Source organism: Zosterops lateralis, assembly GCF_965231275.1.
Source record: "Zosterops lateralis genome assembly, chromosome: 1".
Taxonomy (NCBI): Eukaryota; Metazoa; Chordata; class Aves; order Passeriformes; family Zosteropidae; genus Zosterops; species Zosterops lateralis.
The window spans coordinates 43,603,685-43,628,089 of record NC_139762.1 but is presented as its reverse complement, the minus strand read 5'-3'; the positions used below and the strand labels follow the sequence as shown (position 1 = coordinate 43,628,089).

General features: G+C 37.3%; 1 protein-coding gene across 2 annotated transcripts in view; it reads left to right on the top strand.

Annotated features, from left to right (window-relative positions):
• Positions 1-24,405, top strand: part of SNRK (SNF related kinase) — a 39,598-nt gene that overhangs the window by 5,722 nt on the left and 9,471 nt on the right. For both annotated transcript variants that reach the window (XM_083863383.1, XM_083863384.1), the window contains exons 2-5: positions 4,562-4,657; positions 6,008-6,701; positions 21,087-21,228; positions 24,163-24,375. In XM_083863383.1, the coding sequence (XP_083719509.1) occupies positions 6,113-6,701; positions 21,087-21,228; positions 24,163-24,375 (944 nt within the window). In that variant the 5' untranslated portion in view covers positions 4,562-4,657; positions 6,008-6,112. The remainder of the gene's footprint in view (positions 1-4,561; positions 4,658-6,007; positions 6,702-21,086; positions 21,229-24,162; positions 24,376-24,405) is intronic.

The following is a 24,405-nucleotide window of genomic DNA, read 5'->3' as shown; positions in this document are numbered from 1 at the left end:
ACATCAGCAGTTCTAATGCTTGCAGTACATTCTAAAATAATGAAACACTAACATTTCATTATGGATTCCCCAAATGTTTACAATGGCCAAACTTCGTCAGCAATTGGCACCTCTTATATCTTTTGAGAGCAAAATTTTATAGACTGTTTAAAACTAAGGAGTACAGTTTAAAAATTCAGGTTAATTCTTCTTTTTATGTTTGTAACACAACATTACTTGGTAACTCTTCATCATGATCTTCATCATTTTATGGGTAGCCAGTGCGGAATAGTTGAGAGTTTTGCTGATGTATCTTGACATTTCAGTAACGCAGTATGGGCTGGATACAGACACTGAGGCCTAATAGGAAAATGAAAGAAGAGCAGGTACACCTTGAAAAAAAAATCTCCTGTTTTATCATGGAACTCACTGGGAACAGGAGAGTTTATAGGATTTGTCATCAGGGAAAGGGAAGATATGTGCCTGTGCTGTGGTGCAATCACATAAATTGGGAAATAAAGCTTTTGGAGCCATTGCGTATATAAGGGCTGAGTTGTAACACAACTGCCTCTATGAATTGTATCTGCCTCTGCCCGTGAAAATGTTGCATGTACGAAATGTTTGGCCATAGGGCAGGTGTAGATTGCCAGGGTTTCTTTGGGTACCTTTCAATGGTAGTTTTGAAGGCTTAGGCCATGGGAGGGTGGAGGAGGAAGGGCTCTGCTGGATCATGACACCTGTGTGTGCAAACGGAAGAAGAATACGCTTTCCTGGAATCCTGACTCCCATATTGAGTCTTGAATATTTTGGGTACTAGGAGCTTAAGAAGTTTGAAATATGCTGAAGTTAAGTAATGATAGGTTTTCAGGCATGTGATATGCATTGAGTGTGTGTGTTCTTCACATGTCACTCTTGCCATGCCTTTTACTGGCTTCTAGTGTGTTGGTGCTCCCTTATACCTAAAGAAAGGTGCTAAAAAACCCTCTGGAGGAAAGCAGATTGGCACATTATGAAATGTCAGTAACAGTAACAGTGCAAGTAGTAGCTCATATGGTAACAAGATACACTGTTTCTAAAGGTTCATGGGTTGGCCTGTAAAGATACCTTATATTAGGATGGCAGATAAAAATTGGGAGAAAATATTGGAAGTTTGTTTACTTGCAGTTTGTTTACTGAGTTATTATGTTCTTCAGTTTGCTCTCAGATTCTGATGATTTGTACAAATTCTTTTCAGAGTGGAAAAAAAATGCTTCTTAATCTTCATATTCTGTTTATGTCAAATTTTGGGTTTAGTGTTTCTAGGAACACTAGCAACATAAGTCTTACTCTCAACATACAATTATGTAGTAAATAAATAATTGGTATAGATGCTGTTACTTACCCGAGAGAAAAGAGCAAAATGAGAAGCAGGGTAAAACTTCTTTAATCTATCTGGTAGATGTGTATAATGTGTTCATCCACTCAACTGTTCATTCTAAAGTCCTGTTACAGAAAATGAAAGCATGTGCTTTCAAGAAATGATTCATTTGATCTGTTTGGCTATCTGCTTTAGGGTGCAATTTGTTTTATCACAGATTCTTATCTGTGTTGACTCAATCTCCATTTATCGTGAAGGGAGACAGGGATGGTTTGCTGTCTGTGGAAGGACAGTCCCAGTGAAGATTACTTCAGCTTTTATGTCTGTTAGACTGATAATGCAGGGAAGTCTTAGCAGTGATAGTTTTTCAGCATTTTGTTTAAATGGGACCTTGAAGCTTCATTTTCTAAAGTAAGCTAATGCACACATCAGGCAAGATGAACTAGGCTGGTCTTACACACAGTGTATAATCTAATGAAACTTTTTGAATACGGTGAATTGCTGAAAGAAAAGCTAGTGTCTCTGAAACATACTGCTTTTTCTAAACAGATCTATTCATCCATCTTTTAAAGATGGTTGAATCACAGTACTGTTGTTAAGCTTCTCAATGGGATGCATGTGATATTACAAAACAGCTCCTGCAGATCTCCATTAGGGGCTGTTGGCAGTGTTATGTGGGATAGGTATATGAGCTTCTGTGGAAAGGATCTGTTCTGAATTTATTTACTGGTAAATGTCTGCATTGCATAAAATGAGTATTGGGGGCGTAGCTGAGTTCTGGTATAATTAAGGAAAAATGCATTTTTAGAACCATAATTAGCCACATGGATTAAACGCTGCTAATGGTTACTTAACTCACCAACTGCAAAAACTAAACTCTAATGCTGAAAAATGAACTTATCGAGGATTTAACATAATGTAAATGAAAAGACAGGTAAATATTTTCTGTTATGTAACTGTCTCTTAATTGCTTTTTCTCAGGCTGTTATTTGGCTTGCTGCTAATGTGTGGCTGGTGGAAATTTTGCTTGTTGTCTGCTTTAGTCTGTAGTTCCTTCATTTGGTGAAAATAATCAAGAGGTCACATTGTGAACTAGATCACCAAAATGATCCATCATTAAAAGTAATCCTGTTTTGGAGGGTCATGGCAAAACTAGAGGTTTGTGTCATTTCATCCATAGTCAGCCCCAACAGTTTTTCTGTTGTAACTGAGGAGACAACAACAAAGGGTCTCAAAGAGGCTCCAGCTTGAAGGTTATGAAAATGTGCTTTAAGTGGATCCTTAAATACTGTCAAAATTCTACTTTCTTACTCTTGAGAGAAACTGAGAAAAAGAAACTGCTCTGAAATGTATTGGTATGGCAACTGCCCTCCTTTAGATAGCATATTTAAATTGTAACCAAGGCTTGTATCTATATACACGATGACATTTTTGCATCCACTTCCTACTACTGAACAATTCTAAATTTTGGTATGTTCAAACCATGTGTTGCATCTGAGATCCCTGTATTTAGCTGTGGGAGCTTCATCTATGCAGATTTATTCTAAAACCACAGAGTTAAGGGTTAGTTGGTCTGTTATTGTGGAGACTTTAAGTTAAACTGTTAATGAATCTGCATTAATTTTCTTACAACTAATAGGGCTGCAACATTAAGAAAGGTAGTTTATCTTCCATTTCTGTAAGCTCTTATCCTATTGATTACTCTCTGATATATTTCTCCATGGCTTGAGCATAACTGGTTTTTGCTGAGGTTCTGTTGACAGGTTGATGTTTATGTGTACAGTGTGATTTAGAGTTAAATCACTTGTTGAGTTTGTACAACGACGGTTAAGAATGTGCCAAGTGAACAGAGTAATGAGCATAAATCTTTCCATACTGAGTGTTGCAGTTAAATTCGGAGAAGTTGTCTTTAATTTGTGTGCTCCAGTTTTCCTTTAATTTCTCTAATCCAGAAGCAGTTGGGAGTCAGATCAGGATGCTGTGGAGACAGCAGTACTATAAAGCATGTTTGTGTGGGGGTTTTGTTGTTGTTGTTGGGTTTTTAAAAAATGCTGGCACCCCTTTCAGGAGTGAGACACAACCATATGGGGCACAGCTGATAATTATATCCCCTCTTGCTTCATACAGGCCAAGATTAGGTGGTTTATGTGTGTACATGGACTGTTTTTCATTAGTCTTCGTTTTGGGATTAGGTCAGTATGATGGAACATTATACAACTGTAAAGTAAAGCATTGCTTGAAAACGTTGTCAGTGTGGAGTACTAGTGAAAAACTCTCAAATTGGACTGAGAAAGTAGAATAGAACAAACCAGAAAATGAGTAGAGAAGAGTGAGAGGAACGCTAAAGCCTGTGAAATAACCTCTGCAAAAGGATTGATAGACTAGGATTAGAACAAAATTGAGCTGGAGCTAGGAAGGGAGGAAACTAATTCTGTGAGTTGCTTGAGGCAAGGTAAATGGAGTATGATAGTTCTTCTTTTGGAACAGACGGTGAATAAGAAGATGAACAAATTATCAGGAGATTAAAAACAAACAAGAGGAAGTGGTTCTTCTCACAGCACTTAGTTAAGCAATTCAGCTCTGCTGCAGTATGTTTTCTTGATGCTAAAAATTCACATGCTTTATTAAAGCACTGCCCAGTTTCACAGGGAGGGGTGGGGTGGAATCCATCAAGTGGTGTTAAATACAAACCCACTGCTCTCAGATGTAAAGAAGCTTTTGAATCTCTGAAAGATCAGGAGAGTTCTATTGTTTATTGTTGTATTTGCCATTGTACTGCGCTGTTCCCTATGCATTCTGTAATAGTTTCTACCAGGTAGGAGAGTGTTTGGCATGGGCATTTATTTTAATGTAGCATGCTTTAATTCAGTTTTGTGCCTCTTTGAATAAGGATGGCATGGTGTTACATGGGAATGGTAGGGGAAACTGTAAGTTAAGCAGTATGGGAAGTGTTGGGAAGCAGATATGCCAACCATCTTCTAGTGGAGTGGTTTTTGAAAGAACATGTGAAGCAAAGTGCTTAGTAGCAGAATGAAAGGGTGCATACAGCAACACAAAACCCAGTGAAGTTGTTGAAGCTTGATGACTATCTTTAAAGAAACACAAAACCCCAAACCTCAACGTTTATATTGTTTGTTATTATATTAATGCTTGTTGTACTTAACCCTGTTCCTTGTCTAGGTTATGAAGCTTTGGAAGCTAATTGATTTCATTCAAATTTTACAGGGGTGGAGGTCTCAAACTGATTTCTACGGGTTGTGTGGAAGCAGACAGCTGGATAGCAGAGGTTGTACCATGGCTCCAACTGAGAGAAGCAGTAAGGTGAGCTTGTTAAACATCACAGAATCCTCATAGGACCCCCCAACCTTGTAATTGAATTCATATGAAACCAGGTTCATTAGTTCCACTGTTGGTGAAATAACTTGTTTAGCAGGGAGTGTTTTTAATCTAATGTTTACATTTCAATTTGAGAATAACTAATGTAAGGGGCAGTTTGTTTGCCAACTTCCATTTCAAAGTTTTTCTTTTTGAAGTTCAGTTTTCAAACTGAAAATATATTCTAAAGAGCTGTGTTTTCTGTATTTTAGAGTTGGCAATGAGCCATCTAATTTTCATATTTCTAACTACTTTGCACTCAAAGTTGGAGAAATGGTTAGCTTTTTGATAGCTACAGTTTTTTATTTAAACCTCAGTCTAAGTTAACAATGCAGGAAAAGGTTCTGGGAGGTTTTGTATGTGGAAAACAAATGACAATGAGATGTAAGATCTTCAAAACCAGTTTTGAATATGAATGTTTTATAAGTTGGGTCTTGTTTGCTTAAATGCCAAATACCTGGTAAACAGGACCTCGGTACACAAAAGCTGAACTCTTGAATCTTCTCTGCTTCTTTCCCACTCTCCTTCCCCTTCTCCTCACTCATTCCTAGGCCTGATGAATGTATGCAGCCTACCTCCAAACTTTTTATCACCAGTTTGTATAACTTCAATCAAAATATTTAACAAGATATTTTATTTAACACTAAGTATATCCAACCCGAATGTTTCATTTCAGCCTTTAAAACTTTGTTCACTTGCTGTAATTACAGCATTGATTGATAATGCTCAAGCTAATTAGAGTAACAAAATTAAGTATTGTATGTCACTCTGAGCTTTGTTAAACAGAAAGCTGTTAAAAAGGAGGAGGTAAAAATACGAAGTCAGGCCATCAGAACTTTGTATTAGGGCTGTTTCATGCACAGTATGAAGGGATGTGCCAAAAAAGAGATGTATTAAGTTCCTCTTGATGATATTCTGTGCTGCCCAGCTGTTTTATAGTGTATCTGGAAAAGTTGCGGATTTTGCCAATTTTAACAGTCCTTATAACACTGATTTCTTCCAATGCTGCTTAAAAGGTTTCTGACTCAAGACAATGAAGGCCACTGAATTTGGGACAAATTTTCATAATTGCAGTGTTGAAACTCACTTTCTTCAAGCATACTGATAAATGTGATGTCAGAAATCTGCAAGTTAGCACATCCAGCATGTTAAGGCTTTATTAAACCCATTGCAAAAATTCCTGAAGATTATTTCATAAATGATCTGTAGTAATTGCTAATGTAACTTGGCGTAATTACAAGATAATAATTTTGCTTACTTTTATACAAGTATATAATCTTGTCTCTTTATTTTTAGGTGTGCTTGGCAGTGATTATGGACTATTTATTTGCATCAGATACTCTTATATGAAAATACCACGTTTCCAAGGAGCTTAAATATTATTTCATCTTCTGAAACAGAATGGCAGGCTTCAAACGAGGATATGATGGAAAAATTGCAGGATTGTATGACTTGGATAAAACTTTGGGCAGAGGCCATTTTGCTGTGGTCAAACTCGCTCGGCATGTCTTTACAGGTGAAAAAGTAGCAGTAAAAGTCATTGACAAGACCAAACTGGACACTCTGGCCACTGGACATCTTTTTCAGGAAGTCAGGTGCATGAAATTAGTGCAGCATCCCAACATAGTGCGGCTGTACGAGGTGATTGACACCCAGACAAAGCTTTATCTCATCCTAGAGCTAGGGGATGGCGGAGATATGTTTGATTACATCATGAAACATGAAGAAGGTCTCAATGAGGATCTGGCAAAAAAATACTTTGCTCAAATAGTTCATGCTATATCCTACTGCCATAAACTGCATGTAGTTCATAGAGACTTAAAACCAGAGAATGTGGTTTTCTTTGAAAAACAAGGACTTGTGAAATTGACTGATTTTGGCTTCAGTAACAAATTTCAGCCTGGAAAGAAGCTCACCACAAGCTGTGGATCTCTTGCCTATTCTGCTCCTGAAATTTTACTTGGGGATGAATATGATGCACCAGCAGTGGGTATGTATGTCTGCTTTGAATTCAACTGGAAATCTATAAATGTAAATACCATGATCTTGTATGTCTGTTTTCTGTTTCAAGATAATGCCGTATGTGGAAGGCAGCTGATTGGCAGGAAATAATATAACCTAGATGAGCTGAGGATGAGTTAGTGCTGGAGCAGCTCTGTTTGAAGGAGATACTCAAACATTCTCAAAAATGCTTAAAAGTTCTTTTTGTATGAAATGATGCAATTGTATACATTTTAATTATTTTAAAATTAATAATAATGTGGATGCAATGGGTATATTTGTAAATGCTTTTTTGGAGAGAACCCATCTTTTTGGAAAAGTAGCCTGTTTTAAATTTATTTTTAACATGACCCCACGCTCCCTTGCACCTAACCACCAGTGATTTTCTTTGCTCCATTTAGCCATGTAAGAATAGCATTTTGAGCCCAGGCTGCTTACATGTTCTGCTGCAAGGTGGTGGGAAGGCATGTGCACCAGGTACTAACTCAGCTATCAAAGGAGAGACAGGGACTCAAGTTAAAGCTTCAACTCCCTCCATCCCATCTCTGCCCTTTTATTTTCTGAGAACCAAAAGTAGCTGATGAGTTCCCAGGTGCTCCTGATAGTGTAAAAGGTAAAAGAAATAGTAATGTGTAAATGAGTCTTCATGTTTCTAGCTGCAAAGTGGAGTGTGCAGGGTGGACTGCTACGTGTAATTCTCTTACTGTCTCTCTTAGGTCTACTGCTTATTGCAGCAGAAGTAATTTAGAGTCTTTTTAGAATAGCTGTAAACACTCATGGGGTCGCTGAATATTGTCCTGTAGTCGTACAGATTGCTTAAATCTGTTAGTTGAGGTACAACTCACTTCCCCAACAGGTGTAGGTACATATAATTGCAAATAATGCTTCAAAAATAGCTTCTGGTAGTCAACATGCCTCCTGTTCTTGTTTGCTCTGATAATTTTCATGGGTGTTAATGGCACCCATTAGGACTCTGTACATGGTTGTGTGTTTTGTTATGTTTTGTAGCAGCGACTGTAGTGATGGTTTAAATTAAGACAGAATTGTCCAGGTTTTTGTTAATTTACCTGGAGTAAACAATCAACTAATTTTGTATGCTGACAGGCACACTGTTGAACTATAATTCTTGCATTATTTTAAAATATAAATATTTTTAGCTATTAGGTATTGTGTTCTTTGCCTAACCATTTGAGTAACACTTTGTGGCTTCTAACTTTGAATAGGTATTGTACTCTGGGTTTTCCGGACTTGAAAGTACTTTCCCAAGTGTGCTATAATCAGGAATTTTGGATCTGTTATTTCTGGGTTTGCAAATCCATGTTGATGCTACAGTGATACTTCACAAAATGATTTCTATTTAGAGTCAAATGTTTTAGATGAGTTGGTTCTGGTTTTATTAGTGGGAAGTGTTCTGAGTGGCTGAGTTCTGCTGTGTTCTGCTATGTCTCTTTATTTTGAGAATTTCCTGAAGCACGAGTGTAACTGATAGCAGTGGCCTTCAAAACTAGATGGAAAAGTGCATTCTGTACAATGCCTTATGTGAATTATTTCCTGAAAAATGGAATAGCAGCCAAATTTTGGAGGATGAGCAAAGAATTAGGTTTCAGTATTGCTGCCCAGATGAAGATACTTGGGAAAAAGGAGGTGTGTGGAGATAAATGGGGGTGGAGGAATTAGGAGCATTATGACCAGATGGTCCAAATTCAATTATGTAGTTGACAAAGCACGCTTTGGACCTCTTAATGATAAATGTAATAATGTTTGTTAGAGAACTTTGTAAACAATTAGAGAGGTAAACTTCTGAATAGTACTGAAAAAAATTTGAATGGATTTGTAGAGGGGGATGGCTGGGTAATATGGAATGGATTCATGTGAACAGTAGAAAAATTAGCAAACAATTAAATTCTTTTAACTAGTGTCTAAGGATTCCAGTTATCTTCTATTTCTGAGTATATTAAAATATATGTCAGTGGTTAGTTTTTGCTTACTTATTCCCCACTGTGCTATCTCAGCTACTGGATACTTAAAACTTCTATCCCAGGTGAGCAGTTGCAATGCTTGTATCCTAACATTTTAGTGGCATATTTTTCATCACTTTGTAATGCACTACAAAATCTCTCTGAAGTACTGTCAGTTACCAGAATAAAAGTACCAAAATTTACTATAAGATGATGACCTTGAGGACTGGATTTTCCTTTTCTAACTATGGGTAAAAAGGTACGATACACTATAAAAGTTTTCTGAATATGGTTTATGTATTTTAAATACAAAGATTGTGGGGGGGAAATATAGGTCCTTCTTTAAAGCCTTTCCCCCAAACGAAATCTTAAATGTACGCTTAGGAAATCTATCAATAAAAGTGTAATTATGTAACTGAGGAATCAGCTTCTGCAAACCTTTCTTAAACTTGAAAGGTAATTTTTTATGCTAGGATGAAGTTGTACTTGTGGATGAGGTTGCACTTCTGGACTGGGAGTATGTATAAATTCAGAAGTAGAAATTTTCAAGAAAGAAATTTCCTCAGTTACATTGTGATGCGAGTAATGTGCAAGGTGTGTATATATAGCTTGAAATAGTGGTGGAGTGCTGTGAACTCCTTCAGCTGTCAGCTGAATGGGGCTATTAATATTGCAATAATAGTGACTGACAATGGCAAAGATTCTTCCACCAGTTAGGATGAAATTACATTATAGTTGAACCAATCCAAAAACTTGTTCCTTAGTAAAAAGGAGGTCATGCTTTCCCCAGTGCAATGAGGTGGTCATGCCCCATTGTGAGCATCTGACCACTTGAAATCCAACTCAGTTTGCTAAAATGACAAATTGAAATGGATTCCCCTGCTTACACTCTGTGCATGTTAAAGTACCTTTGCATTCATTGTGTTTTTAAAACCCCATGCCTGGTTTAATTTATGCAAAATTGTTGCAAAAATTATTGAAAGAAAAATTGATCTGGGTATATGATGGGATTTTTTGGCCGAAGAGTTTGCCAGAAACGCAGCTTTTTGGATCTGTTATGAACAATATTAGAATGAGTATATAAGAGAAGATAATTTACATTTTCTTTCAACAAACAACTAAAATATTTAGGGCAAGTCTTTATTTAAAGTTACATGCTTAATAAAGAGAATAGAAAAGCTTGCTTTATTAAAACAACTGTTTCAGCTGGTTGAGGGATTAATCTGCCCTTTGTGATGTCACTTGAAAGTTTGCATACTTGAAAAGAGCCTAGTTAATTTAGGTCTCTCATTTCCTTTTGTGTTTAAAGCTGTAGTTATAATGATGCAAGAGGAATATTGGGCAATGATCATATGTTCCCAGGGCCTTTCAAAAAGCTGAGTGAGTTAGATAATGAGAAGTTCTGTTGCTTGTCATTTCTTATGGTTTTTCATACTTAATTAAAATTTGTTCCAGTCAGAGGAAAGTGAGAGGACTATTGTTGGACATAAGGTTCATTTCCTAAATCAAATGGACATGCTACTTTAGATCAGAGTTCTGTCCAGAGCAGTGCCGTGATACCATGAGCTTCATCAGTATTTGAAATTTGATAACTACAGATGAGAAAGAACAGTGTGCTTCTGGTAGTACTCTTCCTTTTGCTCTACCAGCATCAACAGAAATTAGATCATTACATAAATAGAAATTGCCTCTTTCCTAGGTGATAAAATTCAGTTGGAGTTTTTCAGATTAGTTGAATCTTTCAGAGGAGGGCAGGTTCTATTTTAACTGCCTGGCATCTCTACAAAATGTGAAGTGCTGTGTAGGCTACAGTAATGCTGGAAGACATAGACACTTATGATAGGTTCATATTATTGTAGTTGGGTATTTTGCAAATGCATGGAAACATTTGCAGAGTAAATTCATTCTTCTGGGGATGAAAAATGGGCGAATTCAGATTGTAGCATTGAGATTTTGTATATTTAGCACAGTTGAGCACTAGCCTTTAGAGAAGTACTGTAATACACAAATAACATTGTAGTTACCATCACAGTTGCTTAGCATTGCAGTCTGTCATCACAGCAACACAAAGAGAATGGTGGCAAGATGTTCCTCATAAAAGATATGACTAACAAGAATATTGTGGTTACTGTAGCTCCATGCTACTCAACTGGCACTTTGTAGTCCAAATCCAACTTGCTGCTGCCCTGGAAGTTGCAGATAACTTCTGCTGCTTTAGTAGTTAGATACAGGCTTGCACAACTCAGACCTAGATACCTTCTGTCCATATGGAGAAACGACATATTCATTACCTAGTCATATGTTTTTGATTACAGAAGGAAACAGAGGCTTTGTTATACATACACTCTGCTTTCCTAAGATGATGGTACACTGCCTTTAGATCCACTTTGTGTCTGTTGGATTGAACCCAAATTCTTTTATTTTCTTTTTGCATCAAGCATTTGCAAGGGCTCTTTACTTGAATACAGTGTTGCTGGAGTGTGCTTAGTGTTTCAAAGCTCCAGCCGTGTTCACAGGGTGCTTGAGCATAGCCAGCTGGCCCTGATGACCCTGTCTGGCCTGTGTGGAGCTAATTTGGATGTTCCTGGGTGTGTATAACACTTTATTCTCAAACTGAATGACTAATGTAAACCTGTGCCCAATGGCTATGTACAGTAACCTTTTGCACTAAAAAAATACTGAATATAAGATTTCACTGACTGGCATTAAAAAAAAACCCAGGTTGTAAGATACTTGCAGACCATATACAATATTGAATAATTGAGCATACCTGGCAGCATTTTGGAGTTTTATTATGCTCAAAATCAGATTATAGCTAAATTCTCAGAAATGTGAAGCATTTCTCTGCTTGTTTTGAAATTTTGCCTTTCTATTGTATTGCAGCACTTCAGACCATTTATACTTAGATACATTATGCAATGAGCGTGAAGCTGGAAGGGTGCAGAAAACTAAAAGTGTGATGCTTATCTGCTTTCCAGCATAAGGTGTGCCTCCCCTTCTGTTTTGCTTCCCTCAGTGCAGAGCTGCCCCTTCTCCTGTGCTGCACTCTGCTGCATGGCTGGCCATTGGATGAACTGACTTTTATCAGCTAACTTGACAGAAAACTGTTAGAAAGCCAAAAACTGACAGAAAACCTGCTCTCTGCAGGCTTAACTTCTGCCAGGTTAGCAGAAAGAGGTGGTGCACAGGAAGTGAAGGGAATATGGAGCTTGGAGTAGGGCTCTGGGGGAGAGTGGTAGGACCTGTCTCTGGAGTTAGCAAGTTTAGGTAATATCAGCTCTGCCTGGCTCACTTACCTTCTGTGTAAGACAAACTCCTGTGACTGAAATTCATCATCATTACCAGTGTATTTTTAGGAGAATTGTACACTCTACTTCTTGGCTTCAAATGTGTTTTGAAACAAAACAGAAGGAATTGATGTGAGTACCAGGTGTATTTCTGTGCAGCTGTCTTGTCTAGTGTACTGGTGTTAATAGCCATGCTTTTCTGCCTTCACCTTGCTGTGCTGTTTATCTCATGCTGCTGAAAAAACTGAGTCAAATTTGAAAAATTATCAGAAATTAAGTTTTTATACTTTTTAGAAGGGGCAAATAGAAAGAATTGGTAGTAGAACACTTAGAAACTTTGATGATAACAAAGAGTTTATGTTCTGTGGCAAACTGTATACAAATAGTAAAGTTTATTTTAATGAAATGGGAATTCAGTTTTCATGCACTATGCTATCCTTTGGTTATTTTTTCCCCCTCAATCTAATTACTGTACTGACAAGAAACTACTTTTAATGCATAAAATTAAGGGGATGTTACGTTGCAAGTATTGCAGCCTTGTATTTGGAAGTGAGGCTTTGATGTGATGGGGCTGCAGGGGACTGTGGGAATCTGTGATCCTGATAACTTCTCAGTAAATCTGACCAAGGCAAAATTTATGAAGTATAATTTACATTCTTTTCTGCATTACTTTATGCAGAAGTTTTCATGCGTTCACCAGTAAACTGCTGGGTGAAGCAAAGAATAATTTATCCAAGCGAAACTACAGAGAAGAAGCTGTCAAGACTTCAGTTACTGCCGTATCAGCTAAACTGTAATTTAAGTATAGGGATGTAGTCATGTTGTTGTGTTCATGGGAGAACTGTTTTCACAGTATTTCAAGCTGCTGTTGTGGAGCAAGGTTTCTTTATGATGAATACATTTCCACAGCCAGGAACCTTAATTTCATCTATCTTTCAAACAAGTACTCAGATTAATTATTTCCAGCCCATGGCTGACTAATTTGGCAACTCAGATCTGGTGGGACCAAAATCAAGGATGTACTACCTAGTTATAAACCAGATGCCCAAGTTTTGCATTCATGTGTAAAGCTGCATTCAGATATTAATTTTTGTAAATAAAGTACAAATTATGCATTATACAGCTAAAATGTGTAGGAAAAGATAGTCTATCTGAAAACATGAAGAATTTTTAAGATACCGGGGCAAATTATCTTTATGTACCAAAAAAAGAACAGTCATTGCAGTGAAACATGTACAATAGCTTTGATATGTCCAATGATTTTGAGAATATTTTTTATAAAGAAGAAAACTTGCTTTTATATTTAATTGATTAATGTTGAGTTTTATCCTGGCTAATTATTTTCTGGAGTAGTAGTATTGGAATTCATGCAGAAAATGTTAGTTTAGGTTTTTTAATATAGATTAAGTAACTTTTTGTGGCTAAACAGTAGGTATCAAATGAGATAGGCTGGTTTACTCCATATCATCAGTTCTGCATTTAAAAATATATTCTGTTTTGGAATAAAGGCAGTGGCGCATGTTTAGTAGGACCTTTCAATCATGTTTTCTCTTAAAATACCCTTACTGAAATTTGAGATGCATTGGTTACTAAAAAAGAGAAATTAACATCTCTTCATATTTTAGTGGTTTTACTCAACCAGCAAAATCCATGCTATTGACTTCAGGGAAAAATCATGAAATCATAGAATGGTTTGAGTTGGAAGGAACCTTAAAGACCATGCATTCCCAAGCCTCTGCTGTGGACAGGGAATCTCCATTAGACCAGGTTGCTCAGAGGCCCATCCAGCCTGGCCTTGAACACTGACAGTGAATGGGGCATCCATAACTTCTCTGAACAACCTGTGCCTCACCACACTGACAGTGAAGAATTTCTTCCTAATATCCCATGTAAACTTGGCCTCTCTCAGTTTAAAACCAGCAGCCTTTGTCCTGTCACTCCATGCCCGTGTGAAAAGTCCCTCTCCAGCTCTCTTGTTTCCCCAGAATCTTCTCTTTTCTAGGCTAAACTACCCCAACTCTCTCAGCCTGTCTCCACAGGAGAGGTGCATTAGCCCTCTGATAATCTTCATGGCCTTCTCTGGACTCACTGCACCAGGTCCATGTTTTCCTTATGTTGGGGCTTCCAGTGTATGAGTGTGAGTTGCCAGACTGAATGAAAATAGGAGTAACTTCTGAAGATAAGACTTAGTTACTGATGATTGTGTCTTGGTCAAGTGAAATAACTTCGAACAGACTGTTTCACCAGACAGATAAGCTAATTAGGGAAATAATTTCCTAAATGCCATTTGCTATTTATGCTCTTTTTTGGAGGGATGGGGAAAAGAAAAGATTTATCTTAATTTTCTTGCCTGCTATGTGTACTAATAGTAATATTGATGGGATTTTTAGTACTTTAAAACAAAGAAAAAAAACCATTCTGCATGTTAATTTAAAAAATGTTAGCCTTGATTGTGAATGTTTTCTGCCTCAGCCTTCAGCAAGAGAAAAATAAATCCCATTTTACAAAGACAAAAAAAGTTTAGTTAACAGATGGTAGTATCTCTGAGAACTAGATAGGTCAGTATACAAGTTTATTCAAAGCCTTTTTCATTAAAAATTAAAGAATGAAAGACTAGTTAAATCAGCTAAAAATTGAGTATCTATGAAAAAGTAATCCTTGTTCTTGACTCTTACACTTGAAATTTTACTGGTCCAGTTTGAGCATATTCCAGATTTGTCAGTAGTCTTTGCACATGGCCATGTAAAAATACTTCAACATAGAAATGCTGAAATATTTGAACACAAATTTTCTCTGCCTTCTCACTCCTGACTTTTTATGCAAGGGATGCAACTTTTTAAGATTTTTGGCTTACACAGGAGTGGAAATACTTCTCTTACTCTCTTTTTTGAAGCACAAGTGTATCAACAAGCACCATTCAAATGATTCAGTGGTATGATAACAGCTTTTATCTTTTGTACTGTTGTATATAATGTTTCATCACTATTTTTAATAGAAGTCTCATTTTCTGCAGTGTTTCACCTGTCAAGTGAATTTTTACTCTTAAATTCTGTTTTGGTTCTTCAGACAATTCTGTGAAGCTGTGCTGTACATTTGAGTATTCATTCAGCTTCCCTCAGCCAATTCTGTGTACAGGTTCTTGAATTCTAACTTGTAACAAGCACACCTGCCACTTATCCTGGTGAGCTTCCAGCCTGTACCTGCTCCTGAGCCCATCATGGTTCCACCCTTCAATCCAAATGAAGTCGTTCATGATGGGGGTTTTGTGTCTCGAGTTCAAAAGCACAGCCTGCTCTGGTCTCCAGTTGCTCCCTAGCCCTGAACGTGCCCAGAGTGCAGAGATACTGGTGATTTTACATAGATTTTTTCCTATTTACCTCTGCATACAGGAACTAGGTATTGGAGTGCTGGTGTGTTGAATCTCTTCCAAGGCCTGTATTCAGCAGGTTTCTATGGACTGGGCTTTCTTCATGAAATCTGCTCTGAAGAGGTATCAGCAGGGGTAACATTCTTCAGTGCCTTGACACAGTGGTTAGAGGAACTGCCCATAATCCTGGAAATTGGGGTCCATTTCCACCCTTCATTTATCCACAGTCTGGTTGGTACCTCTGAAGTGGTAAAATAAACATGTAAACACTTCTGTCATCTCCATAGAAGTTGGTTTGTTTCCTTCTAGCTTAAGTGGTTCCTAGTAAAAAATAACTATAGTGTTCAGCTGTTACAGTAAATAATGTGAGGAGTAATTTATAAAACCTGGCTAAATTTACTTGATATTACAAATCACTTTTGAAGAAAGAGAATTTCTGTAGAAACACACATCTTATCAGCTGAGCAATGTACACTGTAAACTGTTGAGCAGTTCTAAATTTAAGTTAGGAAGAAAAAGAATCAACCTTTTTCCCATCAGGGTCCGAAATAAATGACTTCAGTAAATAGACTCAGTTTACATTACATATGTAAATACAAATGTGTCTATTCCAAAATGAGTATGGGTTTTTAATTGCTTAAAATCACAAGTTCATGTAGCGTATATAAAATGTGACAAATGTCTGACTTCTGAGGAATGGTAGAAATTTGAGGGAATATGAAGCTATAAGCTTCATATCCTGTGTCATCTAAGTTGTAACTTACTGAAATCCTAAGTACTTATTTTAGGAGTAAATCACAAATTTCAGAAAACAGTAAGTGACTAATGAAATGGTGAAGGAGATGAATGTGGATATCCTTTATACAAACTTGAACATGAGGGGTGTTTGACCACCCTGTGTTTAAGACAGGAGTAGCACAGACAGCTAATGTTGTAATTTGGTTTCTATGGCAGTGACTTCACATTATGTAAGGAAGTTGCATGTCCACAGCCCTCGTTGTCATGGTTTATGGTCGTTACTTGATTATTTAATGTCTTAGAAAACAAAAAAAATATTCTCTACTGCATCTAGTTACTACCGCTTTTATTCTTATTTTATTCTTGTTATAACAATGACAGTTTCAAGTTACCCAATTTAAAGGCTAAATTGTATCTTGAGATCTTCACAGGACTTTTGAAAGAGACCTTGACTTTTGCTACTGTGGAATAGAACTGTGCCTTCCTTTACTATAATAACTTCCAGTTTTGCAGGTGATTAAGAATGCTAAATGCATGCAGCATGTTGGGCCTAATTTCTGCTTTTTCATCAGTTTTCTAAAGAGACCAAATTAGGTGACCCTTTAAGGACAGAAATTAAGCAGTTTCCAAAATGCCTTCATCTGCTAATTGCTAGTTACTAACAGTGGGGAAAGAACTTAAAATTGTGAAAAATAAATTATTGTTTGAATCTGCATTTTAAAGGTGGTCTCCATAACCCTTCTCTTCCTTGTGTTCCTTCAAGTAAGGGTCTCAAATCTAGAACTGGCACTGACAGTGACTATGACAGGACAGAGTTCTGGTAGCTTTGTGTATTGTTTGGAAAAATAATAAAATTTGGTAAATATGCATTATAACAAACTCTGATTATCCTTTATTAACTTCTCTAAGGCAAGCCTACTTAAATATCCTGCATCTTTCAGCCACATTACGCTATTCTAGAATAGTTCTCCAATGTATGAAATGGGTGAACAAAAATTGTATAGAGAACAAAGCAGTATATTTGTGTGGTTTTGCAGTGTATTTCCTGAATTTGACTGAAAAATATGCAGCTGTGTTAACAAGAGCCTCATTAAAGGTGGCTCATCGGTCATCTGGTTGGTTGGCTTTAGTTGCATGAGGAGTTGCAAACAATTGATTTGGTCTGGTTAAACTGTGGCACAGAAAAGGGACAGGAATCAACCCCTTGTTTGGAGAGTTTGCATATGAAGGGACAGCACAGACCTCTTGAATGTGTTCTCTTAGTACACCACAGACATTCAAATGCTTGGCTCTGCTTCCAGAAATGAGAGGCTTGCTATAATATGATATTGCAGGGCTTGTGAAGATGTCGCTAAGATGACATCTGTCTTGTGACATAATAATGTCTGCACTAAGCCTCCCAGTGATTTTTCAGTCTTACATGTGGATTAGACTTTCTCAGGCACACTATTTTCTTGCTTCCTGGTTATTAGTAGACTTTCTAAGTTTTGCTGAGGCCACTCAGCTTTGTCCATGACACTGCAAGCTGAGTCACTTTAGTCACCTTGGCTGTAGGTGCAATGAAGTTGATCTTTTTACAGGTAGAGCTGTAAAAATAGGCTGTGAATAAAAGCCATGTCATTGTTTCTGCCCCCTGTTATTTCTTGGTCACATCAGAATAAACATCTGCTATGCTGGCAGGGTAACAAAATACACATCTGTCAGAAAAGTATAATAGGAAGCTTTGCCTGTAGTATATAAGTGTGAGATAAAGTGTAGTTATTGCTGCTCTAGTGCTCTTCACTGAGAGGCTAAGAATATCTGCATAATATGCCAAGGTTAAATGGTCTTAAGCACTATTTTTGGTTTATAAAAAAGCTTCTTCTGAATACACATTGTCTTTTTAGTGTATATTCTGTGCATTAAACAGAATTTGTGATATAATGAAATACAATAGCAGCTCAGTGCATGATTTCATTATTAACCAGAGTTTTTATTCTATTTTTGTACAGCTGTGTTAAAATTATTTCATTTTACTATTTGCAGCTCTTTTTATCTGAAAGACCCATGGGTACAGAGTGCAAAATATAGTAACTAGTGAAAGAAAAAATACACAAATTCTCTGTTATGTGCTGGCTAATCAATAACTGCTCTTTTATTTGTCAAAACACAAAGGCTGATGTCTAATGGACATTGCATAATGGCAAGCAGTAGTGGTTTGGGAGTTTGCTTTTATAGAGTCAGTTGGATTTTGCTTCTAAAAAGTGTTACTTTTTATTTTTAGGAAGTAAATGTGCATACATGTTTATCTAAATAACTTTTGGAAAACTGAAACAGTAACTGCTATTACACATATCCTTTCAAACTGAAATACAGCAAAGTGTGCCTATAGCCCGGAGAAGAAGCCATGTGTGCAAAATAGAAAATAAATTGGGAGGCTACCTTGTAATGGAAAATACTTAAAGATATGTTCAGTATCTGCTCAGGGAGTTGAAACTTCAAGGTCCAGTAGAATTTCCTGTATATGGCGATTTCATGGAACTTTAATTCTTGTCTTACTTTGCTGTCCTTTTCTCAGGACTGTTTTACTGTTTGTAAGCTTGATTTCGTACACTGCTGACTTTTTCCTTCTGTATAAACTTTTTATATGCTTATTTTTAACTTCCATTTAATTAGATTGCTCCGCTCCCCAGTATTTTTCTTTTGGCTTAAATTTAACCAGTATGTATTGCTTTATTATGGCAAACGTAATTTGTCTGTAATAATTAATACAATGTGGACTATTTTAAAACACTTCATGCTAAAAGGATGCATGAAGCATTCTAATCTGTTGTGGGGAAGTATTGAACAGAATATTAGGATAGATCAAGTCACAACATAGATCTTAGGCAAAGCTAAAAATCTGGGAAGGATATTGATAGTCAAAAGCATAGAAATACATAAATTCACCTGGTTTTTGTGCTTGCAAAAACTTCATGTAATGTGTTGTGTGATGGGAGATAGATTATACACCAAAACTTTTTGGCTGCTTTGAAACTAAACAAGTAAGCAGAAAGACAAGAAGTAACTTTACAAAATTAAAGGTGGATCTTTTAGGCGAAACTGCCTCCCTGTCTTGTGAGGGTTTTTGAAGTCCTTCATTCCTAAACATCACCTTTCTGGCGTCAAGTTATCAAAGTATTAAAGCACTTACTGAATCTGTAAACATGGTGATGGTCCTGCTGAATTTGCAGGTATATGTGATAATGGTGAATACCTACAGGATTGAGGCCCTAGTAAACATAGCAGAAATCCAGTAATTGTCTATTTAATAGCAATACATTTGCTACAAATTAGAGCGCTAAAGACAATTACCATATAGTGTTTCTATTCCTCTGTCAGCTAAACCATAAGAAGAATAGGTCATAACTAGAAAAATGAGTAATTGTTCTAGGGATGAATCTGTGGGATTTACTTTATTAAATAAAATTGTAGCCATCCTTCAGCATGAAATGCACGTTGAGTATTTTGAATGGGTCACAGAAAGGAAGATGCAGTTGAGTAGGCAGCTTATGTGGATCCCTTTTGCAAGTCCTTCCAGGAAAAAGCTGGTGTGCTCCGTGTCCCAGATCACTGCTGGCTGCTCTCCCCTCTTTCCTTGGGAAGTGCCTGCCCGATCATTTCTCAGCTATTTAGTTTTACTGGGTACAGATCTGTAACATGTTAAGGGTTTAAGACCCAAAATTGCTGCTGAAATTCCCAGAGCATGGAGTTGTAGCTGAAGGTAAAGATCATAGAGATTTTATTAAGCATATATTGGAGTGAGTTATTTATTTTTCTGCAATATGATGCATTTCTTAATATTTATGCTTCCTTTATTGAATGCAGTGACACTCAGGAAATATTTTTTTTGGGTAGGCTCTTAATAAATATTTGAACTAAATAATAACTATTATGCTAAGCAGAAACCAACTACAGGGCTTCAAGCCCCAAAGTGCTTCTTTTTCATCTTTTGGTATGCCATTCTGCTGGGGAACAAGAGAGTTGTTAAATATTTATTTTACAGGAATTAGAAGGAAACAAGGAGACTCCCAGAGTATAGTAGAAATCACTGTTAATTGTTATGTTTGGATATTAAAAAAAACCCAACAGCACCCAAACCCACTACTGCACACTTCGTAGTCTCATTGGTATGAGAAGTTGGTTTTACATAAACTAACTTAGTTACTATTGGAAGTGCCAAATTTTAAAGTAACACAACACCACTGAAGGAAAAACATAGCAAAATCAGTCTTATTTCAATAAGTGACTTTCTGTGTAATTTCTTATGTCCTGAAGTGGGTGGGAGTTGGTCTCTTTTTCCAGGAAGTAACTGACAGAACAAGAGGACACAGTCTTAAGCTGCACCAAGGGAAATTTAAGTTGGATATCAGGAAAAAGTTTCTTGCAGAAAGAATGATAAAGTACTGGAATAGTCTGCCCCAGGAGGTGGTGGAGTCACCATCCCTGGATGTGTTCAATAAAAGACTGGATGTGGCCCTCGGGGCCATGGTTTAGTTGAGGTGTTAGGGCATGGGTTGGACTCGATGATCTTGAAGGTCTCCTCCAACCCAGTGATTCTGTGATTATGAGTAACATGTAAACAATACAGAGAACAGTTTATGTGAATCCTTCAGAAAGGACTGTGCTTTGAATTCAAATCTCTTGAATAACCTGTGCCTACCCATTATCAAAAGGGTAATGAATTCTTGCCTTCTAAGTGACCAGATTATTTTCAGCTTTATCTAACACTGCTGTCAAAAGTGTTAATGCATCTCAAACTGTTATGCATCCTTGAAGTAATGAATTCTGGGTTTTTTCCTCTTCAAAAACTGTAAAAGCTGTCAAGCAGTGGAACTACTGTATTTTGTACTTCAGTGGAATTGCAATTTTCATAAGTAATACTCATAATGAATACTGCAATAATCACCCAATACACATTTTAAGAGTATTTAATGGGTTGGATGGTAATTATGTCTGTATCCTCAACAGTTTGGTTTTTTAAAATATGTACTTTATATTTACAGATATATGGAGTTTGGGGGTCATCCTCTTCATGTTGGTCTGTGGACAACCACCATTCCAAGAAGCAAATGACAGTGAAACTCTGACTATGATAATGGACTGCAAATACACGGTGCCACCTCATGTGTCCAAAGAATGCAAAGAGTAAGTAGAGTACTAAACAAGTACAAACTTGTAAACAAGTTTAGTTTAGTACAAACTAAACTTGGAAGCATTCACTGAAGTAGATTTTCATTACTTCTGGGCGTTCTCCATACCATGTTATCAATGTGTAGAATATTCCTTGATCCTCTTTATTTTATGTCTCTCAGTTGTCATGCATTTTATAAAGAGCTGAAGAAGTTACTCAGTACCAATTTGCTTTGGCCGACTCTTTTGCTGCACAAATTACCAGGTGGTGTTGATTATTTTATGACAAGGGCTAAGATGGTACTTACCAATTTCTGTCCAAACAACAAGTTACCAAAACCTGTCACACAGCAAGTCTTGCTCATCTCCTACTGAAATTCCAACTCCAAATTAACATCCTAGGCTATCAAGGGAGAAAAATATTTGATCTGGGAATACCATATCCACTTACGAGTCACGATTTCTTTTCATGTGTTTTTCTGCAGTGTTCACTGGAGCCTTTTTATTGATATGTTCCAGTATTTCCCGTGTTTCCCTATTGGTTAATGACCTTTGGGTCTTTAATTATATATCCCAGTTGCATCACTTAGACTATTTTAAAATGTTTGTCTGGGTTCTTGAATCTGGAGTATCTTTTAATTCTCAATACCAAGAACCAGATGCCTTTTTAAATGCTTGAAAAATGCATTTGGTTCAGTCAAAGAAACTAGAGCAGCATCTAGAATTCTATTGTTTGTCAAAGTATGAAGTTTGTTACATCTGTGGTCATGATGGCCATTCCTTTCTTTACCTGTCATCTGTGCAGTCCAGGAGTCTAATGCATAACATGGTGAACAGCATCCTGGCCTGCATCAGCAGCTGTGTGTCCAGCAGGACCAGGACAGTGATGCCCTGTGCTCAGCACTGGTGAGGGCACATCCTGAGCCCTGTGTTCAGGTTTTTTGGGCTCTCAAGAAAAACATGGAGGTGATGGATTGTGTCCAGAGAAAGGCAGTGAAGCTGGGGAGCAGCTGAGGGAGCTGGGGTTGTTTAGCCTGGAGAAGAGGAGGCTCAGGGGACACCTTACTGCTCTCTACAACCACCTGAAAAGAGGTCCTAGCCAGGTGAGGTCAGTCTGTTCTCATAGGTAAAAAGCAATAGGATGAGGAAACCACCTCAAGGTTAAGATGGGATATCAGAAAAAAATTCTTGTCAAGCCTTAGAACAGGCTGCCCAGGGAAGTGGTGGAATCACTGTGCCTGGAGGTGATGATGATTCAAAACCAGTGTAGATGTGGCACTTAGATGGTTCAGTGGTGAGTATGGTGGTGCTGTTTTAGTGGTTGGACCTGATGCTCTAAGTAATATTTTCCAGCTTTAATGATTCTGTAATTCAGTGCCATAGCTGGTGTTCTTGTCTTGTTATTAGTGTTTAGCACCTTCCAGTAACATGGAAAAGCTGCTCTGAGCTTGAAGAGCTTCACATACAGGAAGAGGTTTAAAGTACAATACAGGAAGAGGTTTAAGAGGGAGCTCTTATCAGTGAATTGTATAAAATCAATCTCTTGAGATGCTGCATGCTGTGCTGAGGCCAGGAAACTTATCTTTTGCAACCTTTTGCTTAATATTCTTGCTAGCACTGATTTGCTTACATGTCCAGATCTGCTTTCTCTATATGAAGCATGAACAATGTACAGCCAGTTACCAGGTCCTCTATAGGTTAAGTTTCCTTAGGAAAAAGGCTCTGGGAATGCTTAAACTTCCTGCTTGGAGTTGAAGGCATTTGTGGTTTGAGATGCATAAACAAGCTTCAAGCAGGAGGCACAAGTGCTGCATTTGTGTTGTTTTACTACAGGTGTAGTTTAGAAAAAAGTCAAATTAAATATGGGGTTTGTTCTCTTTCTGTCATAATATTAACAAAAGCAAAGAAACTCAAGGCTCCCATGTCCCACCTCGCCTTTCCTCTTGGTAAGGGCAGAGACTGCAGCTAATAAAAACAAATGTGACCTTTTCTTTACTGTAGAATTTTTTAAGAAGGTTGGATTAACCTCCACTTTTAAATCTGTACATCATCTCACACAGAAAAAAAACCAACCAAACAAAAAAAATTCATTAAAAAATTGTGATTACCTTTGTGCTTTGTGTGTGGCCTTGAAGTCAGAACTTGCATGGTATAGTATAGTTAGTGGAAGAAAAGCACTGTATGAGAACTGGAGAATATGTTGGAGCAATACAGTCTCTTTGTAACCTTGGCAACAAAACCATATATCCATATTTGTTGAACAAAGCCAAAAATACCTTCCCCAAGAATTTTCCATGTATAGTAAGTGAACAGGGATGTGCTGTGCTAATGAAGTCTTCTTTCCCTCCCTACTTGGGGAATTCATGCACTTTCTTTCCAGCATTTGTAAAATCTCAGTAGCAACTCATTAGTAGATTTGTCACTACATCATCCCAGAGAGTGTATTGGTCTGTTTAGGTTTTTTCTATGTGGGTAGAACAAATCACAGTTTTTTGAAGGATATTGAAGACTCAAATGTCTGAAAGTTACTTCAGAATAAAATATTTCTGTTTATCTTGCCCTTCCATATACTTGTTGACAGCAGCAATAATAAAAACATCCCATTTCTGGTACTTTACCGACTGGCTCGTAGGCCACCTGTGACCTGTAGTTGCCCTATAAAACCTACTAAAATCAAATAAATGAAAAAAATCAGATGAATTATCTAAGTACAGTAAATAAAAACTGCAGTGTTTATGATATTTATAGTTTCAATAAATCGTTTGTTTCAGTTTAGCAGTATTTGTAATAGCTTTGAGACTAAAGTTTCCCATCACATTGTTTACTGTGAGACTTCTGAAGATCTGTGTGACCTTGACAGCAGAAAAGTCTTCCTAACGTTGCTGTTAAAACAGCTGCTTTTTAAAACATGTGTGTGCCTTTTCGTTTAGATTTATTTTTTATTCACAGTCTGATTACACGGATGTTGCAGAGAGACCCGAAGCGAAGGGCATCTTTGGAAGAGATTGAAAACCATGCATGGCTCCAAGGAGTTGATCCATCTCCTGCAACCAAGTATAACATTCCTCTTGTGTCATACAAAAATCTGTCCGAGGAGGAGCACAACAGCATAATCCAGCGCATGGTTCTGGGGGACATCGCAGACCGGGATACCATAGTGGAGTAAGTTGGCAGCGTTCGAGGTGCAGTTTG